We start from the raw sequence: 20,795 nt of genomic DNA, 5'->3' as shown, positions 1-20,795 counted from the left end.
AGACATAAAATGTAAAATGACTTTCCATGTACTGAACCAGTAGTGTTATCACTGTGACCAATGACCAGGACATTATCCACTGCTCTACACCCACTAACACGAGGAAGTTCGTCATTCTGTCATTTAAGTGGTGAACGCACTGGTCTATGATGGCACAAAATCGCTTTCTGCAATTGACCGCTCTATCATGGGATGAGTTTGGTACAAAGTTGATTTGGGGCTGGATTGTGCCTTATTATTTGGGATGTGTCGCATTTTGTAGTCTCTGTGCATTCGTTTTTCCCCTTTTCTTAATGTCAAAGATTTCCACCAAGTTCTTGATGGCAAATACACCAGTGGCCCATTATCCTTCTCAAATGTAAGACTATTGCTATACAGCTTTAACAAATTACCCAGTACCTCAAGGAGGTAACACTGGGATTAAAACTAGATATACTCACAGTATCTCAAGGAGGTAACACTGGGATTAAAACTAGATACTCACAGTATCTCAAGGAGGTAACACTGGGATTAAAACTAGATACACTCAATGCAACATTACCAGCCATGACCATCCTCTTTATCCCATATAGGGATATCTCCTTTTTTTCCATGTTTGGTTATAGATAAACAAAGGAAGACATGCAACATTTTCTTCTGCCTTACGCCCAACGCAAAGAGCCATCAACAGGAGGGTGCAGCCAAGGCTACTGTCCTGGGCCTGGTTTGTCAATGGGTCCGTACTCCAAGGGCTAATTGAGTTTCCACAATGAACAGTCGTTGTATCCAGTCTTTTTGCCTGTGATGCCAATTGGCAGCATATATAGTAGAGCTCCCGCCCCCACCTGGATAACCTGAGATGATCACTGATGAGCTACAAGATGCGACTACTTCTCTGCCTGTTCTGGTCACCTCACTCCCCTTCCCTGCCTGCTGAGAAGCTAGAGGGTTATTCACTAAAGTATCATGGCTGCAAACTAGTGCAAGATCAGTGCACAAAGAATTGCACCAAATTTATCGAAAGTGAATCATCTAGTCAATTTTAGATGGGATTCATTTTCTTGAATAAATAAGACGCTTGAAGCTGGTTTTGCCCCTAGTTTGGCCGCTGGGAGACTTTAGTAAAGTGACCTGTAGTGTGTAGAAGCTGAGATAGGAGAGTAGAGCAGTGAGAAGCTGAAGCTTGCTGGGGCTTGCAGGAGAGGGATGGTTAAAAATAGTGAAGGGTAAAGGGAGTCCTGGAGAAAAGAGACTGGGACATGAAGGATCCCACAGGAGAGACATGGTGAAGCAGGAGTAAGAATTAGTTATACAGGGCAGGAGCCGAGACAGGAGAAAAAGGGGTGAACAAGAGATAAGGCAACTAAATGTCCTGTGTGTGCCTGCCAACAATTTACTAATGCTATGCCTGACAACTCTTCTTAATGATACACTAATGATTCAAAAGTGGTAGGTTTTGTACAGATTTTGAGGTACCACACAGGTGCAGCAATTAATAACAATGTTAACCCTAAGCATGCCAGAATATTTATGACTTCAGCCTGCCACAGACATCCCAGGCGTAGGACCATGTAATCACTAATGTAGCACTCACATGGCACCAATCAGCTTCCTGACATCAGGACTGGAGAAGAGGTCCTACTCTTCATTTCCAATCATGACCATGGCACCTGATCCCCCCCCCCTAGACATAAGCCAAAGACCCACGATGCGGAGGTAATATCATTTTAGTGAGGGTCCTTTTGTTGCGCCACCAGGGTCTCCAGAGTGAGGGTCCTTGAGATGTTCCATGAGTGCCTTTATAGTGAGGGTCCTTGAGATGTTCCTCATAGTCATGGGCACTCAATGTGGTGCTGGCCCCTCTGTCAGCAAATTGGCACATTACTATGTGCACATTACTTGTGCATTGCATTTTATTGCCATGTAGGAGATTTAAAGCAAGGTATGTTTCTTCAACTATCCATTAAAATGGTCATTTAGGTATTTTTAAAACCAGGGCAAAGCATTATAAAGTAAATAAAAAAGTGGCCTTCTTTTAACCATTTCCTTGGTAAATCGAACCCATCAAAGCAACATTTCATTTATAATCCTATACTGGATGTGTTATTAAAAAATGAATCAGATGTGTAGTATTAGATAATACTTACTGCACTCCCCATCCCCCCACCCCCTTCCCCTCACTCTTTATGGCCTTTTTAATGAGTTTTAATGTATTCAGCTTTCTTAGGTTGCTATAGCGATCATTTAGGAAGAGACATCACTTCCTCTTTTTGAAAGAGTCGGCCATATTGCGTGGCCCTGGGGAGCAGGAACTCCGCTGCGATCGCAGGAGAACGGATCGGTAATTGCTTCGATAATTGCATTGCCACAAAGGCAAAGAACTGCTGCATTTATTCAAATGAAACTCTGCACATTTCATAGTGTTGCGTTTGGACATGGATTAAGTAGTGAAGTGATGAGGGGGACATAAAAGGGCTCGCATGATCTAAGTGCCAGTTTTGTGGCAAGATCTATTGGGAAGGTAGAGAGAACCCCGCCAGATAGGGAACCTAAGTATAAAACGGTTCCTTTAATATATTTGAAGCATTTGATTTTCTTTTAAATACAGGAGGGCCCCGGGCATGCGGTGGGCCCACCACAAAGCGAAAATCGCCGGAAAGCGTAACCGGCGATTTTCGGTATGTGCGCATCCACAGCCCGGCAATTTTGCTGTTCTACGCATGCGCAACCTCGGCAACACCGCCCCCCCCACCCCATTTTGCGCATGCGCGACACGTTCTCTGCATGCGTGAGCTCGGACTGGCCCATTCTGCGCATGTGTGAGCTCGGACTGGCCCATTCTGCGCATGCGCGACATCAGACTGGCCCGTTCTGCGCATGCGCAGACATGGCGGCCCCCTTATCGGTCGAAAAGCAGGGCGCCGAGAATCAGGGCCTTGCTGTATATCAAGATTTTTTTTTATGAGGCTAAATAAAATGTGCTCAATATAACATAACTCACAGCAGACAATACGCATTCCTTTATTTTATTGGCAGATTTACTGTACAAAATAGATTATCTAGATCCTTCTACGTCTAAAACAAGTGAATTGTTATTAATATACAGTCTCCTGTAATATCCGAGTAGGATACATTTACAATGTCTTGAAAAATGAAAACAAAAATAAAGGTTGTCATGCTCCAACATTTACATTTCATATTTTCGGAACAACCAAATATACTTATGGGACCGAGATAAATGTTTAATACGATGAGAACACTTTAGGTTGTATGTTCCCAGAAGAACTAGAATTGCGGCACTGCTATTACATCAGGGGCACAAGGTCAACAAGAGTGTCGCTATACCGAGGCAGCAAGACTCTCTGTCCCCAGCGTCGCGGACGCACAAGCAAAAGTCTGCAACGCCGGTGACCGTGTCTTCCTGCGATCGCGCGGTGGGAGGTCCCTGCTTCTGAAAGGGACCGCTCCGCGTTAATCCTTTGGTGCCGTGACTGCAGTACCAAAGACATTAAGGATTGCTACATCTGTAGTATTCTGTCCATTTAGATACCCTCTTATTTCCCAGAAACCGTGTCTCACGCACAAAGATTGAATACTGATTGCAAGTGTCCGACCCGTTTCTTATCTGGATTATAAGAAGTCATTAGGAAGACTGTACTGTATGTGTGACCTAATATCATACACTAATATTAGATTCTTATGCTGTAGACTGTAGACATGCTGTGCTGTATATACAGTAGATGTTTTGCAGACACAGGTCCCTAGTACATTTTCAGATCTATTTGTTATGTCTGTGGCAAAATCCCCTATTAATCATGCTGGGAAGATTTCTTGGGAAGATTTAAGCCCCATTCTAATATTGAAGAGGGACCAAACAGTGACTTACCGAAGGTCCCAAATATCAGACATTGGGATTTAAACCAGCTTTAAAAACAGTGACTTTACCATTAGATCACACCTCCTCGCTGGTAACTAGTCTCTTAATGCATTCCTGAGGTGTCCTGTGTCATATAAGAGGGAGGCTTTCCTGCTTTCCAAAACATTTAGAATAGAAGACATTATGTATGTACTCTATAGGGCCCGTCTTCCTCTGAACTAGGCACCTTCCCTACAGTTACTAGGATTACCAACTTTCAAACAAGGGAGGTAGGGGCGCACGCTTGATCATCGATGACATCTACTGTGACACCATCTGGCGATGCCTGATACCATTGTGGCTGTTGACTTTTTTCCTTCTCGTACCACTTTACATCCCCTTCATGCTGCTAACTGTGCAACTTTCCATTACCTGCCTCTTCCTCCTTACTCTTCCCTCTGTACGTCTCTCCAGTCCCATTAAAACACTCAGACCAAAACTATACAAAAGGAAAGATGTTCTCAAACTCCGGGGATTTTGCTGTCCAACCATCTTGGCATTCACCGCAAATTCAGGGTGATCCTGCTTCGTTGGGGGGGGGTTGGCCAACCTCAAGTGCTGCATTTGTCTTCTTACAGTACAACAGTTTATTCTTAATTGCAATTTTGGACACGTATGTATATCTTTATTTGTATAGCGCCATCCATGTGCATAGCCCTTTATAACAGCAGCAATACACGTGATGTATTAATAGGAGATATAATAAATCCAAAAGTTCTTAAGGACTTAAGTTCAGTAATAGCCAAACAATTACATTTAATATTCAAAGACTCAATTTCCACAGGCTCAGTACCAGAAGATTGGCGTAAAGCAGATGTTGTGCCTATATTTAAAAAGGGAGCTAGATCACAACCAGGGAATTACAGACCTGTAAGCCTGACTTCAAGGGATCGGTACTGGGACCCCTGCTTCTTAACTTTTTTGTTAATGACCTTGAGGTTGGCATAGAAAGCAAAGTCTCCATCTTTGCTGATGATACTAAATTGTGTAAGGTAATAGAATCGGAGCAGGATGTAATTTCTCTGCAGAAGGACTTGGAGAGACTGTAAACTTGGGCAGGTAACTGGCTGATGAGGTTTAATACAGATAATTGTAAGGTTAAGCATTTGGGAAACAAGAATAAACAGGACACTTACATATTAAATAGATACATTAGGGGAATCCTTGATGAAGAAGGGTTTAGGAGTGCTTGTAGACAGCAGGCAAAGTCATGCAGTAGCTGCAAAGGCAAACAAGATCTTATCTTGCATTAAACGGGCAATGGATGGAAGGGAAGTAAACATAATTATGTTCCTTTATAAAGCATTAGAAAGACCATACCTTGAATATGGAATACAATTTGGGGTACCACTCCTTAGAAAATATATTATGGAACTAGAGAGAGTGCAGAGAAGAGCCACCAAATTAATAGAGCGGTTGGACAATCTGACTTATGAGGAGACGCTAGCTAAATTAGATTTATTTACTTTAGAAAAGAGGCCTCTAAGAGGGCATATGATAACTATATACAAATATATTCGAGGAAAATACAAGGAGCTTTCAAAAGAACTATTCATCCCAAGGGCAGTACAAAGGACACAGGGTCATCCCTTAAGGTTGGAGGAAAGGAGATTTCACCAGCAACAAAGGAAAGGGTTCTTTACAGTAAGGACAGGTAGAGAAACGGCAGTGCACTGCCAAGAAGCCCGGGAGGAGGCTCACGGTTGCAGCAGCAAAAATATTTAATGCATAAAAAAGATTGGACTAAATGTCCCCCCTAGCCACAACAATTGTCCACCAACGCGTTTCGGTCTCTATGCCCTTTCTCACACCTTGAGAAAGGGCATAGAGCCCGAAACGCGTTGGTGGACCATTGCTGTGGCTAGGGGGGACATTTAGTCCAATCTTTTTTATGCATTAAATATTTTTGCTGCGGCAACCGTGAGCCTCCTCCTGGTCTTCTTGGCAGTGCACTGCCGTTTCTCTACCTGTTCCTGCTGCATCATCTGGTGGACTGCACGCCATTCATTTACCTGCTGTGGGAAATTCCTGGAACAAAAAGTGAGTCTTTTCTATGGGTTGCCATACCCTGTTATTCTCACTATATGGGACTTTGTTTGTACTAATTATTAGTGGTGCCAGTGGCATTGAGTACTAGTCCCCAAACCCTATTAGGGCCACTTTATTGTACATACACAGTACATTGAGAGTTTTTCAATTGCAGACGTTATAATTACAAGGACTTGTTCTTCTGATGCACTGGCGTTCTATACATCTCTTCTTTACATTAAGGGCAGTTAAAATGTGGAATTCATTACCCATGGAGACTGTGATGGCAGATACAATAGATTTGTTCAAAAAACATTTTGACATCTTTTTAGAAAGGAAAGGTATACAGGGTGTGACAAACGGCTTACTCCGGGGCTCCGCCGTCTGTCCGGGACTGTTAGAACACGGTCTTTTAGGGTAGGTTAAATGATGAGACGTCACGTACTGTTCCTTTAAACAGGCTATGCCTGGTTTATTCAGTCCCAGGCACTGAGACTGCCACAGTTTAAACAGAAAACAAAGCCAAACAAAAAGCTGCTCGTCTGAGCGATAACTTAAACTTAGATGTCCCTGACTCAGAGTTGGAAGTGGCTTGTCCACTTCCACCAACAAAATAAGTACCTTTGCAGTCTTTAGACAAACTAACAGAATGAATGAAGCGATTTGGGAAAGAGGCTTTCTCACCCCTCTGCAGTTCAGCAGCCTTCCAGGCTCTTGGGCGGGGCCCAGAGGAAACAGGAAACAGGTCTTATATACCTGAACTCTAATCAGCATGACAGGTGACAGAAAACAGGCAGCAGACAAACTGTGGAATGGAGTGCCTGTACCACGAGGCTGCCCTGTTCAGCTTAGACAGGACAGAAACTGTTCAGTATCCTGGGAGCCCTGTATATGGAGTTTATTACCAACCCCTGGTTTCTGTCACATATCCTCCCCCCCAGCTCAGACCTCGAGGGGTGAGCGACCATGGATATTAGGGAGTGCATCCTTGACAACCCGTCGGCATTGCCATGTTTGTGCCCCGACCTGTGTTCCACAGAAAATTTAAAGGGCTGTAGGCTTAGGAACCACCTGGTCACCCTAGCGTTCTTCTCCCTATTTTGACACATCCAGGTAAGGGGTGCATGATCTGTGACCAATCGGAACTTTCTCCCCAACAGATAATACTTGAGTGTCTCTACAGCCCACTTTATTGCGAGACACTCTTTCTCGACTATGGAGTAATTTTTCTCCTGGGGATTTAGTTTCCTACTTAAATAAAGGATGGGGTGCTCCTCCCCTTGAGACTCCTGGGAGAGTACCGCCCCCAGCCCTACCTCAGATGCGTCGGTTTGGACTACGAACTCTTTGGAGAAGTCAGGTGTGACCAACACTGGTTGGGCACAGAGAGCTTCTTTCAGGCTTCTAAAGGCCTGTTCGGCTTCGGGGGACCACTTTACCATTAGCGGTCCTCTTGCTTTTGTGAGGTCTGTTAGTGGGGTTGCCTTAGTTGCAAAATTGGGAATAAACCTCCTATAGTAGCCAATTAACCCCAAAAAGGTCCTTACTTGTTTTTTTGTGACTGGCCTTGGCCAATTTTGTATCGCCTCTACTTTGAGTGTTTGTGGTTTGAGTAACCCTCTACCAATAGAATACCCCAGATACTTGGCCTCCTCCAGACCAATAGTGCATTTAGCGGGGTTAGCAGTTAGTCCAGCAGACCGAACTGCGTCGAGCACAGCTTGGACCTTTGGAAGGTGGGACTGCCAATCTTCACTATGGATTACCACATCATCCAGGTAGGCGGCAGCGTACCGAACATGTGGTTTTAAAATTTTATCCATCATTCTTTGGAATGTGGCGGGAGCTCCATGTAAGCCAAAAGGCAGCACCTTATATTGAAAGAGGCCGTCTGGGGTTGAGAAGGCTGTTTTTTCTTTTGCCCTTTCTGTGAGGGGAACCTGCCAGTACCCTTTTGTTAGGTCTAGGGTTGTGAGATATCGGGCTTTGCCCAGTCTCTCTACAAGTTCATCCACCCTGGGCATAGGATAAGTATCAAATTTTGACACCGCGTTTAGTTTCCGGTAGTCATTACAAAACCTTGTTGTACCGTCTGGCTTTGGGACTAAAACTATAGGGCTGTTCCACCCACTTTGGGATTCCTCAATTACGCCTAGTTTTAGCATTTTTTTAACCTCTAAACTTATAGCCTCTCTCTTGGCCTCTGGGATTCGGTACGGTTTAAGGTTAACTCGGACCCCCGGTTCAGAGACTATGTCATGTTTAATTACGTTAGTTTTACCTGGCTGTGTAGAGAAGATTTCTTTGTTCCTTCTCACTAAACTCTGGACCTCTCGTTTCTGATGCACGGACAGTGTTTCAGCTATGCTAACCTCTGGGTCAGTTTCTTGATTCTCTGACGGACCTGGGGGTACTAGGGTTAACAAGACCTCTCTATCTTTCCAGGGCTTGAGTAGGTTTATATGGTAAATTTGCTCAGGTTTCCTCCTACCTGGCTGCCTTACCCTATAATTTACTTCTCCCACTCTTTCCAAGACCTCATATGGCCCATGCCATTTAGCAAGGAATTTACTCTCCACGGTGGGAACCAGAACTAGTACCCTATCACCTGGAAAAAAAATTCTGACCCTAGCACCCTTATTATACGTATTCCTTTGTGCTTCTTGAGCTTTCTCCATGTGTTCCCTCACTATGGGTAGGACTGCAGCAATGCGGTCCTGCATTTGGGCAACATGCTCTATTACACTTCTGTAAGGGGTAACCTCGTGTTCCCAAGTTTCTTTGGCTATATCCAGTAAGCCCCTTGGATGTCGGCCATACAATAGTTCAAACGGGGAGAAGCCTGTGGATGACTGGGGAACTTCCCTAATGGCAAATAACAGGTATGGTAACAAACAGTCCCAGTTTTTCCCATCCTTATCGACCGCCCGGCGTAACATGCTCTTTAAGGTTTTATTGAACCTTTCCACTAAACCATCTGTTTGTGGATGATAGACTGAGGTTCTGAGATGCTTGATTTTTAGGAGTTTACATAGCTCTTTTGTTACTTGGGACATAAATGGTGTTCCCTGGTCAGATAAGATCTCTTTAGGAATTCCGACCCGGGAAAACAGAAGTACTAACTCTTTTGCTATGTTTTTAGCAGAGGTGCTACGTAGGGGAACTGCCTCCGGATATCGGGTAGCATAATCTAATATTACCAATATATGCTGATGTCCCCTAGCAGACTTTATTAGGGGTCCTACTAGATCCATAGCAATCCGGTCAAATGGTACCTCTATTATGGGAAGGGGTACCAATGGGCTGCGGTATGCTTTGAACGGGGCGGTGATCTGACATTCTGGGCATGAGGAACAATAGTTTGTAATTTCTGCCAGAACCCCAGGCCAATAAAAGCTTCGGAGAACCTTTTCTTTTGTCTTTTCCACCCCTAGGTGTCCCCCCAATGGATGACTATGTGCGAGGTGTAATACTACGTTACGGAATGTCCGTGGTACCAACAATTGTTTAGTTGTAACTGATTTTCTTTTATCAACCCGATATACTAGGTCGTTCTCTACCTCGAAGTAGGGGTAAGCAAGTGACCTATCTGGTTGGCCATGAGTACTATTCTGGTCCCGTATATTTCCCCTTGCTACCGCTAATGTGGGGTCCTCCCACTGGGCCTTCTTAAAACTCCCAGGACTGACCTCTAGGTCAGCGAGGGTCTTATCCTGTACTGGGGTGGTAAGTGCCTGATCAACATCTTGATTTGGGGTATTCCCTACCAAAGTAGTGATGGGGAAGGGAATTTCACAGCACTCCTCCTTTTCCCCTTTCTTATTTGGGCCCTCGTCAACCTCCATTTCTGAAAAAGGGAAAGGATTTGTTTCTTCTAACACTTCGTTATGGTCTGCTATTGAACTCTGGGCGCTATTCTGAGCTGGGGACCACATTTTTAGAAAATGGGGAAAGTCGGTCCCTATTAACACATCATGTGCCAGTTTGGGTACAACACCCACCTTGAAATCTAAAGAACCAAATTCTGTTTCAAAAAAAACATCAACAGTGGAATATTCATGATTATCCCCATGTATACAACAAATTGCCACTCTTTGTGAACTGTTTACCTGTTTCTTCTTAATGGGCAATAGGTATTCGGACACTAGTGTGACCATACTCCCAGAGTCAAGAAGTGCCCGAACCCTCTTACCATTAACCTTTACAAATGCCCACAGATGGTTATTCAAGGGGTCCTCTGGGCTAGGGCCCATACATTGGGACAACAGCGAATAAGGTTCCACGCTGTTGCATTGCATGGGCTCATCATTTAGTGGGCAGATTTTTTCTGTGTGGCCCCTCTCATGACAATTTACACATTTAGGTACATAGTCTGTGTCCCACTTAGAGCCTTTTCCCGGCTCCCCATGTTGGCTATTGCCCTTAGTGTGCGAACCACTGTTGCTGGTGCTGCGTGAAGGTGGTCGCCGCTCTTCAGCTCCCCTTAACCCCGGTACCCTTTTACCGTCTCTGGAAGAGTCCTGGAACCTCGGGTAGTGGGGTTGCTCCACGACTGTGGGTTGCGGGTGCTCTCCTGCTGCATTGTACCTTTCTACGAGGGCCACAAGCTCATCCGCATTGTGGGGGTCACTCCGACTGACCCAATGGCGTAAGGCAGAGGGAAGTTTCCTCAAGAACTGGTCCATGACCAACCGTTCCACGATGTGGCTTGCTGAGTTGATCTCGGGTTGTAGCCACTTCCGGGCGAGGTGGATGAGGTCATACATCTGGCTTCGGGTGGCTTTATCCATCGTGAAGGACCATGCGTGAAACCTTTGGGCGCGAACAGCCGTGGTTACGCCGAGGCGGGCGAGGATCTCGAACTTCAATTTTGCATAGACGTTAGCTTCGGCTGGCTCTAGATCAAAGTAAGCCTTCTGGGGTTCGCCGCTTAGGAAGGGTGCGATTAGACCAGCCCACTCAGCTTCTGGCCATCCCTCTCTCTGTGCCGTGCGTTCAAACGTGAGAAGATAGGCTTCCACATCATCCGAGGGTCCCATCTTCTGAAGGTAGTGGCTTGCCCTGGTCATTTTTGGAACTGGGGCTGCCGCTGCCAGTGGAAGGTTACTGATAGTCTCCCTCAGGATCTCGAGTTCCTGCTGTAAGCCCTGAGCGAACCGCTGTTGCTCCTCTTTCAGCAAGCGGTTTGTCTCTTGCTGGTTTGCATTCGCCTGTTGCAGGGCTTCATTCGCGTCTCTCTGGACAGCGACATTGCGTACCAGCGCACTCACCACGTCTTCCATCTTGTTTGGAGAGAGAGAAAAAAAAAACCTTTTTTTTTTTTTCTTTAAAGTTCTTTAACCCCCAGACCTTTTAGTGTTCTGCCCGCATTCTCCACCATATGTGACAAACGGCTTACTCCGGGGCTCCGCCGTCTGTCCGGGACTGTTAGAACACGGTCTTTTAGGGTAGGTTAAATGATGAGACGTCACGTACTGTTCCTTTAAACAGGCTATGCCTGGTTTATTCAGTCCCAGGCACTGAGACTGCCACAGTTTAAACAGAAAACAAAGCCAAACAAAAAGCTGCTCGTCTGAGCGATAACTTAAACTTAGATGTCCCTGACTCAGAGTTGGAAGTGGCTTGTCCACTTCCACCAACAAAATAAGTACCTTTGCAGTCTTTAGACAAACTAACAGAATGAATGAAGCGATTTGGGAAAGAGGCTTTCTCACCCCTCTGCAGTTCAGCAGCCTTCCAGGCTCTTGGGCGGGGCCCAGAGGAAACAGGAAACAGGTCTTATATACCTGAACTCTAATCAGCATGACAGGTGACAGAAAACAGGCAGCAGACAAACTGTGGAATGGAGTGCCTGTACCACGAGGCTGCCCTGTTCAGCTTAGACAGGACAGAAACTGTTCAGTATCCTGGGAGCCCTGTATATGGAGTTTATTACCAACCCCTGGTTTCTGTCACAAGGGATATACCAAATAAGTAAACATGGGAAGGATATTGATCCAGGGAGTAATCTGATTTCTAATTCTTGGAGTCAGGAAGGAATTTATTTCCCCCTTGTGGTTTTTTTGTTTGTCTTCCTCTGGATCAATATACTGTAAGTATGGATATAGGATAAAAGTATCTGTCGTCTAAATTTAGCATAGGCTGAACTTGATGGACGTATGTCTTTCTTCAACCTCATCTACTATGTAACTATGTAACTATGTAACAGGAATAAGCGCTTCAGACTTAATCAGCAATGCATTTTGCAGGAATGAGTTGGAAGCCGCTCTGGCTACTATAGGGTTAAACATTGGGCAAACAGAGGCAATGGGAGTTTCCACGTGTTCATGCCCCAATGTTCATGACGACACTTTAATCAATAACCCCCGATAACTTCATCTGGGATTTGCTACACGTAGATTGCAAGCTCTTTGGGCAGTGACTCATTTTCCTAATGTTACTTTTTATGCATGAAGCACTTATTATGTCTCCTATTATTGGGGCAGGTGTGTTACTGCTGTAAAGCGCTATGTACATGCACAGCCCTATATAAATAAAGATATAAATACAGTACGTGTATTTGCACATTTGTGAGGGTTTTATGAGACTGTGAATTTTACGTTTAGTCGCACAGCGCCACCTAGCTACATATACTAGGTAGTACACTAACAAGTTCTTTACCTAGATCGTTCTAGAGATGTTTACTGTGTACAAAATGTCAAAAGCAGGACTAGGCTAGGAACAATGTATACCCTGTCCACTTATGGAACTGTATTTGTAACCATGTATTATTTGTCATCTTAACTCTATGCCCAGGACATACTTGAAAACGAGAGGTAACTCTCAATGTATTACTTCCTGGTAAAATGTTTTCAAAATTAAATATATATATATATATATATATATATATATATATACACAAATAATTAAACTAAACAAATATGATGATCTGAGGGCTCCATTAGTATTTTCCATATAAATAGACAAGCAGAAAGGGGATTCTATGCGTAGTTAAGTGGATGATTTTATTGTTACACGGCATTGTTTGCCAGTATGATCTGAAACTTGTTTCTCTGTTTTGGAAAAAAAAAAATACTGTAATAAAATTTAGCAAATATCCAATTATGTCCAAAGCCCGGTGTGATGCACAGTCCCCAGATTGATAACTCCCTTGATGTGTTCAATGATGAGTGTTCTGAAATAGACGTGGATGTTATTACCGAATATGTGGCTTGCAAACGTCACCTAAGAGTCCCATGTGAGAGATAACATGCTATTTCTTCTTCTGGAGCTGCCTTGCCAACAGGTCCGCCTGTAAAACAAGAACATCAGTACGGTTATTGCTTTATCTACATCAGGAGGCCACCTTCAGTCCTCGAGGGCCACCAACAGGACAGGTACTAGGGATATCCCTGCTTCAGCACAGGTGGCTCAATCAGTGGCTCAGTCATTTACTGAGTCACCTAGGGTTGAAACTGGTATATCCTTAAAACCTGACCTGTTGGTGGCCCATGATCACTGGAGATAGCCATCCCTACTCCGTAATCATTCCCCTCACCAGCAACATGAATTACATTCTCTTCTTACATTAGCCTATGTGCCAGGAAGGCAAGTAACACATTCCTGGGCTCGCTGGCATATAAGGGGTTAATGAGCAACTCAATCTTTACGAGTAAAAACCTCCATTAAATAAAACAAAATTATAATAAGTCCCACAGAAATTATTTTTTCTTGCAGTTGGAAAAAATAACGTGGGGGACTATGGGAGTTGGGTACCAAAGACTTGGGTCAAAAAATCTGCACCAGTTCCAGTGTGGCGTGGTCTCTCTACTGTGGTCCTGGGTGCATACCTTCTTGGATCAGAGAGTTCTTAGACTGCTGTGATCCAAGCTTTTAAACCCTGCTAACGAGCCATAAATATTAGACCGGGAAACCACCCTGTCACATTCCTCCTCTTGTTTGTGAGTAGCTAGGGCTCACTCCACTCCCTCGAGACATAAATCTAGGTTGAAAAAGGACAGTGGAGGGACAGATCGCCCACAGTTAACCTGGGATTGGAGCCTTTTCTTCTTCCCTGACTTCCAGTTAATTAAGTCCTCACACTTCCCGTTAATCCCTTTGGAGTCTTCCCCACTGTCGGGAAAGCTCCTTTGGCATCCGACGACACCTGTGAACTTGTGTCTCTTTGCTTTTATCTTGAGGCAAGAAGCGAAGAAATGAGCCCATTCAAAGCCGGCACTGAAGTTCGTCGCTTCTTTTCACCTTTGATCATTCGGTCTCTGAACCTTCATGGGTTTCTTTAGTGTAAAGTCTTTTCTTAAGGCAATTTTCACTACTACCAGTAATTTTGTTTTGGGAACATTTTCTGGTACTCAGAAGATAAAATACAGAAGCTTGCTAACTCTTATCAGTCCGTGACCACAATGTGTAGTCATTCTTGAAGAAGACCCCGGTTACAAAATCCTTGAAGCCTGTGCACTTAAACATTGTCTCTTCAAGCACTCGCTTTAGTTCTTCAATCCACTGCTTTTCCATGATGTGCTTAGCTTCCCCAATCTTGCAGAGGACTTGTCATTCAAGCTCATCTTTCCATTTCCCCAACTCTTCTATCACTCGCGTGGCAACGAGTTCTTCCATGCATCGTGCGATCTCCTCTTCCCGTCACTAGGGTGACCACTGGCGTCTGGCTCAACATCATTGATCTCCAGCAGCTCAACCTTGACGGAGTCCTCATCAACTCTGATCGTCCACCCATGGCATCTCTGTTTAGCAGTGGGCCTCTCTTTCTCAATGCATTAATATATTCAGCCTGTCCGCTTCTCCAATGTGTGGGGAAGTCCCAAGTGATGTCTGGCGGTGGTATCACTACTACAGTAGCACCGTCTTGAAACTACTTCAATATCAGGGGACCCCAGTGTGCAGCTTCCTTATCCATCATGGGTTTATCCGAAGAAAGCACAACCCCCTGATCTGCAAAAAGATAACATGCGCCTGATTCAGAATCCTTAATCTCCGGAATGTTAATCTTGTTGTAGTTTTCCACACACTTAACTGTTACCCGTGACCTCTCTTTATTGCAGTTGTCAAACCTTTGGTCTTGTGCCTTTTTCCTTGCAAAGACGGCTGGACAAACAGTGTTGCCTCTTTATGGGTGCGATCACGGATATAGTTCTATCTCCTTTTTATCACAGACTGAACCTTTATAGCGGCTGGTTTCATAGTAAGGAATCTGTTTTGGACCACGTAGGCACAGTAGCAAGACTGGATTTGTATTGCACTTCTCAGTTGCAACTTGGTTCCACTTTCCTGCATTTCGGGGAAAGCAGACAGTAGCACTTAGACAGCATTGCAGGTGCAGTTATAGGAATGGACAGCTTGCTTGGTTATGACGTTATGACGTAGGATCTATATCCGGACTGAATCACACAAGCAGCTTTCTTCACATTCCTGTAGCATCTTTGCCGCTGATGGTTTCTAACCTCTGACTGGAGTGCAATCACACATTGCTACAAATGTTCCCACTTCTTCCTTTGTTGTTGCATTCTCAAAACATACTCAAGAATGCAGGCTGCTTTATTGCGGCGATAAAGCTGACCAGATTTCATTCCTCTGTAGGCAGCCTGTATGACAATAGTTGGAAGCGTTTGCGCCAAAACCTCCTGGCTGGGGTAGGGGAGAGGAACAGAGTGTATCCTCCTTTTGGAGGAATAATGGTATCTGTAAAGGCCTTAAGGGGTTAACTGTGTGGGTTCACTCAAATTACTCCCCTCCCCAGCATGTGATGTACGATGTCAATGTACAGTAAAGGTATCTATAGCCTCCCCTTATGTTCTAGAAGCAGGTTCTTCAGAGTTCTGACTGGGGTTCTCACTGTGATGCCTGTATATAGGTTTTTGTGTTCAGGGATATGCATTAAGATATGTCATCCTTTATTGTTTTCAGTTAGGAATGTGCCCCTTTCTAAGTCAGCCCCTATTAATGGAACGGGAAACCCGCGTCTGTGGGAAAGAGATGCCAACTGTCATGGTCTTATAGGTTTGTCCCTACCGCAGCTGGGGCAGAGACGCAGAATGTGATACATCTCACTATAACCTGTGCACTATGTAACTCCCCCCCAACTACTCCTACTAACTCTCCTCAAGGTGCAATCTGGGGCAGAGATACAGAATGTCATACACCTCATTATAATCTGTGACCATGTAACTCCTCCCCAACTCCTCCTACTGACTCTCCCCAAGGTGCAAGCTGGGGCAGAGACGCAGAATGTGATACATCTCATTATAATATGTGCACCATGTAACTCTTCCCCAACTCCTCCTACTGACTCTCCCCAAGGTGCAAGCTGGGGCAGAGACGCAGAATGTGATACATCTCATTATAATCTGTGCACCATGTAACTCCTCCCCAACGTCTCCTACTGACTCTCCCCAAGGTGCAAGCTGGGACAGAGACGCAGAATGTGATACATCTCATTATAATCTGTGCACCATGTAACTCCTCCCCAACTCCTCCTACTGACTCTCCCCAAGGTGCAAGCTGGGCAGAGACGCAGAATGTGATACATCTCATTTTAATCTGTGCACCATGTAACTCCTCCCCCAACTCCTCCTACTGACTCTCCCCAAGGTGCAAACTGGGGCAGACGGGGCAAAATTGAAGCACCATGCTTTGGTATATAGGGGCACGGTGAAAATGACCAGGTTTGTCTTTTGTATTCAGCAGTCTTATTTGGCTCTTACCAAGATGCTCTTTAGCAGGCTTTTCCTTGGATTCCTCAGGTATGCACAATCTTCCCCTTCACATAGCTTAATTTCTTCTGACATCTGGGAACACAAACAAAAACGAGTGATAACCATGCACCATACTCCTTGGACGATAGCCATGTTTAATATTTTTTATCTGGGGCGGGGGGGTTCTCAAATTGTGGTCCCCTGGATGATATATGCCGTTTCCGCTGACTTTGCTGCTGGTCCCCAAGGTCTCTTAACCCCTTTTAGTGTATGTCATGAGGTCCCGCCGGCCAGAGGCTCTTATGACGAACCCTGTACGTTATGGTCCTACGCTCATTTTCAGCACTCTATATCCCGATTTCCCCTTCCGGCTATGTCACCGCAATGACTCAGAAGCGATCACATGATCAGGGAGTGCTGGAGGTGGCAGGACCATCCGGCCCCTGAGGGGTTAAAAAGGCCAGTTCCCTCCGGCATGTTTATTTTTGTCATATTTTTTCTTCGTTACAATATTGTACACTGGTCTTTTTTTTTTTTTTGTAAACTGTATTTTCTTCCTAAACAATGAGCCCTACATTAGTATAGCTGCTATCCCCTCTCACTTAGGTAGGGACATTCTGATAAGATCCCGTGTAGTCTGCATGAAAAAACAGCCCTGTGCTTCCTGATGGAGCGAAGAAAGTGAGAATAAACGGCAGCAGTTGCCACGTGAACATGAAACAGGGAGAAAACTTTAAATACAGTCAGTAACCTGCTGTAAAGAGCATCCCATGCAGCTCGCATCTTTTCAGTATTGAGAGGAACTGCCCCTTTACATTTGATTTCAGGCAACGCACATCTGCAGGATGAGGGAGCGGGATACGTAGTGTAACCGGTTCCTCCGTTCTTTCCCCCTTCCTCTTACCTCTGATCAGGGAGGTGGCAGCCGGGCGAGCGGGTCGCGGGAGGCCCGCGGGGAGCACAGCTACAGGGCGCCGCCATATTGGGAAATGCCGCGCATGCGCAGATGATCGAGAAGGTGAGGCGGCCATTACATGCAGAGCAGCGCAGGGGAACTACAATCCCCAGAAAGCACTGGGGCGGCGGAGACACATGGCACCACACAGTCAATAGGGCTGCAGCATTCTCCTGCATCAGTAGATACATTTGGCGCGCTTCAGGGACCACGTCAGTCGGAGCTGAGGACACCATTGGGGTAGGTGGTGTGTGCAGGTGTCTGTGGCATGTGCACTAGGCCAGAGACCCTGATAGGCCCAGCTAGGTCTCGACTCCCCTCAGCTTGTGCTTGCTGCAGGGACAGGCCCATAGATAGGGACACTGTCCCAGTAGTACCATAGAGAGAGGGACACAGCCAGGATGGGGCTGCATCCTGGCCTCAGGTGGTCTTGGACCAGACTAACCATCTGCTGTTAGAGACATTCTACATGGTAACCCACCCGTGGTGGTGATACAATCCACGCGGGACGCACCCACCGTAGAGGCGGAGGCATCGCGGTTCACCACTCTGGATCCGTGGATCGCATCCTACAGCTACAGAGCGCCCGGGTTTGGACTCACCTAGCAGGTACCTCACCTCATCAAGTGCACCAACAATACACGGGCTAGTGGAGCAGCGCTGTCTCACACACTTGGGTGGGTGTTTGACTCTGTGGACACCAGGGTGGTTGGGTGCCCTTGGGCACCGCAGTACATTGGGGTAAACCCTACTAGGGTGCGAACACGGTGTTGGGGAGGCACGGTGAGGGGTTACGGCCCTGCAAGGCCAGGGTGCTCTGTAGTGTTATTGTTCTATGTGTCTAGTAAACCTGTTATATTATACCGGTGTGTTTTTATTATATTGTCCTGCACGGGGTTATCCCACTCAGTTAGGATCCCGCGCAGGTGGAGGCGCTGTTGACCGACGGATCAGGTACACCCCAGGCTCCCATTAGCAGAGGCTCAGATCTCCTGTGAGCCCCAGGTAAAGCAGCACATACACACTAGCCACCATATCTCCCAGGGGGTGGGGGAAAGTGCGCTACAGTAGTACGCAAGTACAGGTGCGACGACGAGTATTCTAACACTTGCCTTGGAAATTCTGGGGCAATATCCAGGTAATGCTGCCAACATTTTCTGTGACATTTCTGCAGACAGACTAATGGCCCATTGGATTAACACAGCGGGGGTCCCTGGCAGTCCCATTCAAATTGAATGGGACTGCCTGGGACCCCTGCTGTGTTAATCCGATGGGCCATTAGTCTGTCTGCAGAAATGTCACAGAAAATGTTGCAGCATTACTGGGGTCTTGTTGGTGATAGCCCCAGATTTTCCAAGGCAAGTTTTAGAATACTCATTGGCGCACCTGCATCCCGCTCCCTCATTCTGCCCGTCCACTATCTGTAAGGAAAAAGAAGACTCTTTCCTATGTGAAGGTTGAGTGGAGTCGTGTTTGCCTTGTTTACACATTTTTAACACATTATTTTCTGCTTCATTACCACCAGATTCTCTCCTGTTTAATATTTCTGCATTAGGCCGCGGGCATGGTCAGCGCTTAGGCGCTGACTCGCACGGACCCGCGCTCTCGCTTGGCATTGAGCCCCTGCAGCCGCAATGAGAGCAGCTTTAGCCGGGGCTCGCGCACGCTTCCGCGCGGAAGCGTAGCCGACAATTTTTTTTTAGTTTAAGCGCTCATGAGAGCGGAAGGCCGGTTACATGAGCGGTTCGCCCAATGAGGGCGAACCAGCTCCGTGACATCACTGGCCCGGCCCCCAATACGCCCCCGGACGGCGCGCAAACTAAGGCCAGGGAAAGCACCCGCTTTGCCTCAGCCTAGGGTGACCATTCGTACCGGTTTTACCGGTACAGTCCCGGTTTTTTGAGGCCTGTACCAGTTTAAGTCTGTCCCGGTTTTTGTCCCTGGTCCCAGTATTGCGGTGCAGCGGCGGTGAGGAGAATGCGGCGGCCGGTAAGTATTTTCTATGTGTGTGTGAATGCTGCCGGGGGGACTGAGTGATGGAGAATGCCGGGGGCGGGACTTAGAATGCCGGCCGGCCCGCAGGGGATTGGTTGCAGGCAGGTCAGAGGAAGCCGGGGGCGGGACTTCCGCTTTGTGCAGAGCACACGTGTCTTCCCGGCTTCCTCTGTGCGCGTGAGTGTCCCCCTTCTGTCCCGGGTCCCAGCCAGGGGGGGGGTAATAGGAGGTGGTAGCGGGGGTGCGCCTGCCTTTGTACCACCTTGTACCTTTGCCCCCCCCGCCGGCGCTCCCAGCATTGCCCCCCCCGGCGCTCCCAGCATTGCCCCCCCCGGTGCTCCCACCATTGCCCCCCCCGCGCTCCCACCATTGCCCCCCCGGCGCTCCCACCATTGCCCCCCCGGCGCTCCCACCATTGCCCATCGGCGCTCCCAGCTTTGCCCCCCCGGCGCTCCCACCATTGCCCCCCTGGCGCTCCCACCATTGCCCCCCCCGGCGCTCACAGCTTGGACCCCCGGCGCTCACTTCCCCCCGTCCCCTTGGTGTGGGAGATGGGCTCGGGGGTGGGCAGTGGTTGCTGCGCGGTCGCGGGCGGTGCAGGGGCTGGCGGGCGGTGCAGGGGGAGGCGGGGTGTATCAGTGTGTGTATCAGTGTGTGTGTGTGTGTGTGTGTGTGTGTGTGTGTGTGTGTGTGTGTGTGTGTATGTGTATCAGTGTGTGTGTATGTGTATCAGTGTGTATGTGTGTGTGTGTGTGTGTGTGTGTGTGTGTGTGTGTGTGTGTGTGTGTGTGTGTGTGTGTGTGTGTGTGTGTATATGTGTATCAGTGTGTGTGTGTATATGTGTATCAGTGTGTGTGTGTGTGTGTGTATATGTGTATCAGTGTGTGTGTGTGTGTGTGTGTGTATGTGTATCAGTGTGTGTGTGTGTGTGTGTGTGTGTGTGTGTGTGTGTGTGTGTGTGTGTGTGTGTGTGTGTGTGTGTGTGTGTGTGTGTGTGTGTGTGTGTGTGTATCAGTGTGTATGTGTATGTGTATCAGTGTGTATGAGTATCAGTGTGTGTATGTGTGTGTATCTGTGTGTGTGTGTATGTGTGTGTGTATCAGTGGGTGTGGGTGTATCAGTGGGTGTGTGTGTATCAGTGGGGGTGTGTTGTGTGTGTATCAGTGGGTGTGGGTGTATCAGTGGGTGTGTGTGTATCAGTGGGTGTGTGTGT

At 46.7% G+C, this 20,795-nt stretch overlaps 1 protein-coding gene across 3 annotated transcripts in view; it reads right to left on the bottom strand.

Annotated features, from left to right (window-relative positions):
- Window positions 1–20,795, bottom strand: part of LOC142466942 (progonadoliberin-2) — a 122,900-nt gene that overhangs the window by 3,939 nt on the left and 98,166 nt on the right. Inside the window, exons 3-4 of one of the 3 annotated variants that reach the window (XR_012788274.1) lie at window positions 16,642–16,725; window positions 13,123–13,214 (exon numbers count right to left, since the gene is read on the bottom strand). Coding sequence is in view for 2 of the 3 variants with exons in the window: in XM_075572600.1 (XP_075428715.1) it covers window positions 13,176–13,214; window positions 16,642–16,725 (123 nt within the window). In the remaining variant the exon portion in view is untranslated. Of the gene's footprint in view, window positions 1–12,822; window positions 13,215–16,641; window positions 16,726–20,795 lie in introns of those variants that run through there. The other 2 variants (XM_075572600.1, XM_075572598.1) reach the window with 2 other exon arrangements.

Source organism: Ascaphus truei, chromosome 1 (genome assembly GCF_040206685.1).
Source record: "Ascaphus truei isolate aAscTru1 chromosome 1, aAscTru1.hap1, whole genome shotgun sequence".
Classification (NCBI taxonomy): domain Eukaryota; kingdom Metazoa; phylum Chordata; class Amphibia; order Anura; family Ascaphidae; genus Ascaphus; species Ascaphus truei.
This window is presented reverse-complemented; position numbering and strand designations above follow the sequence as displayed.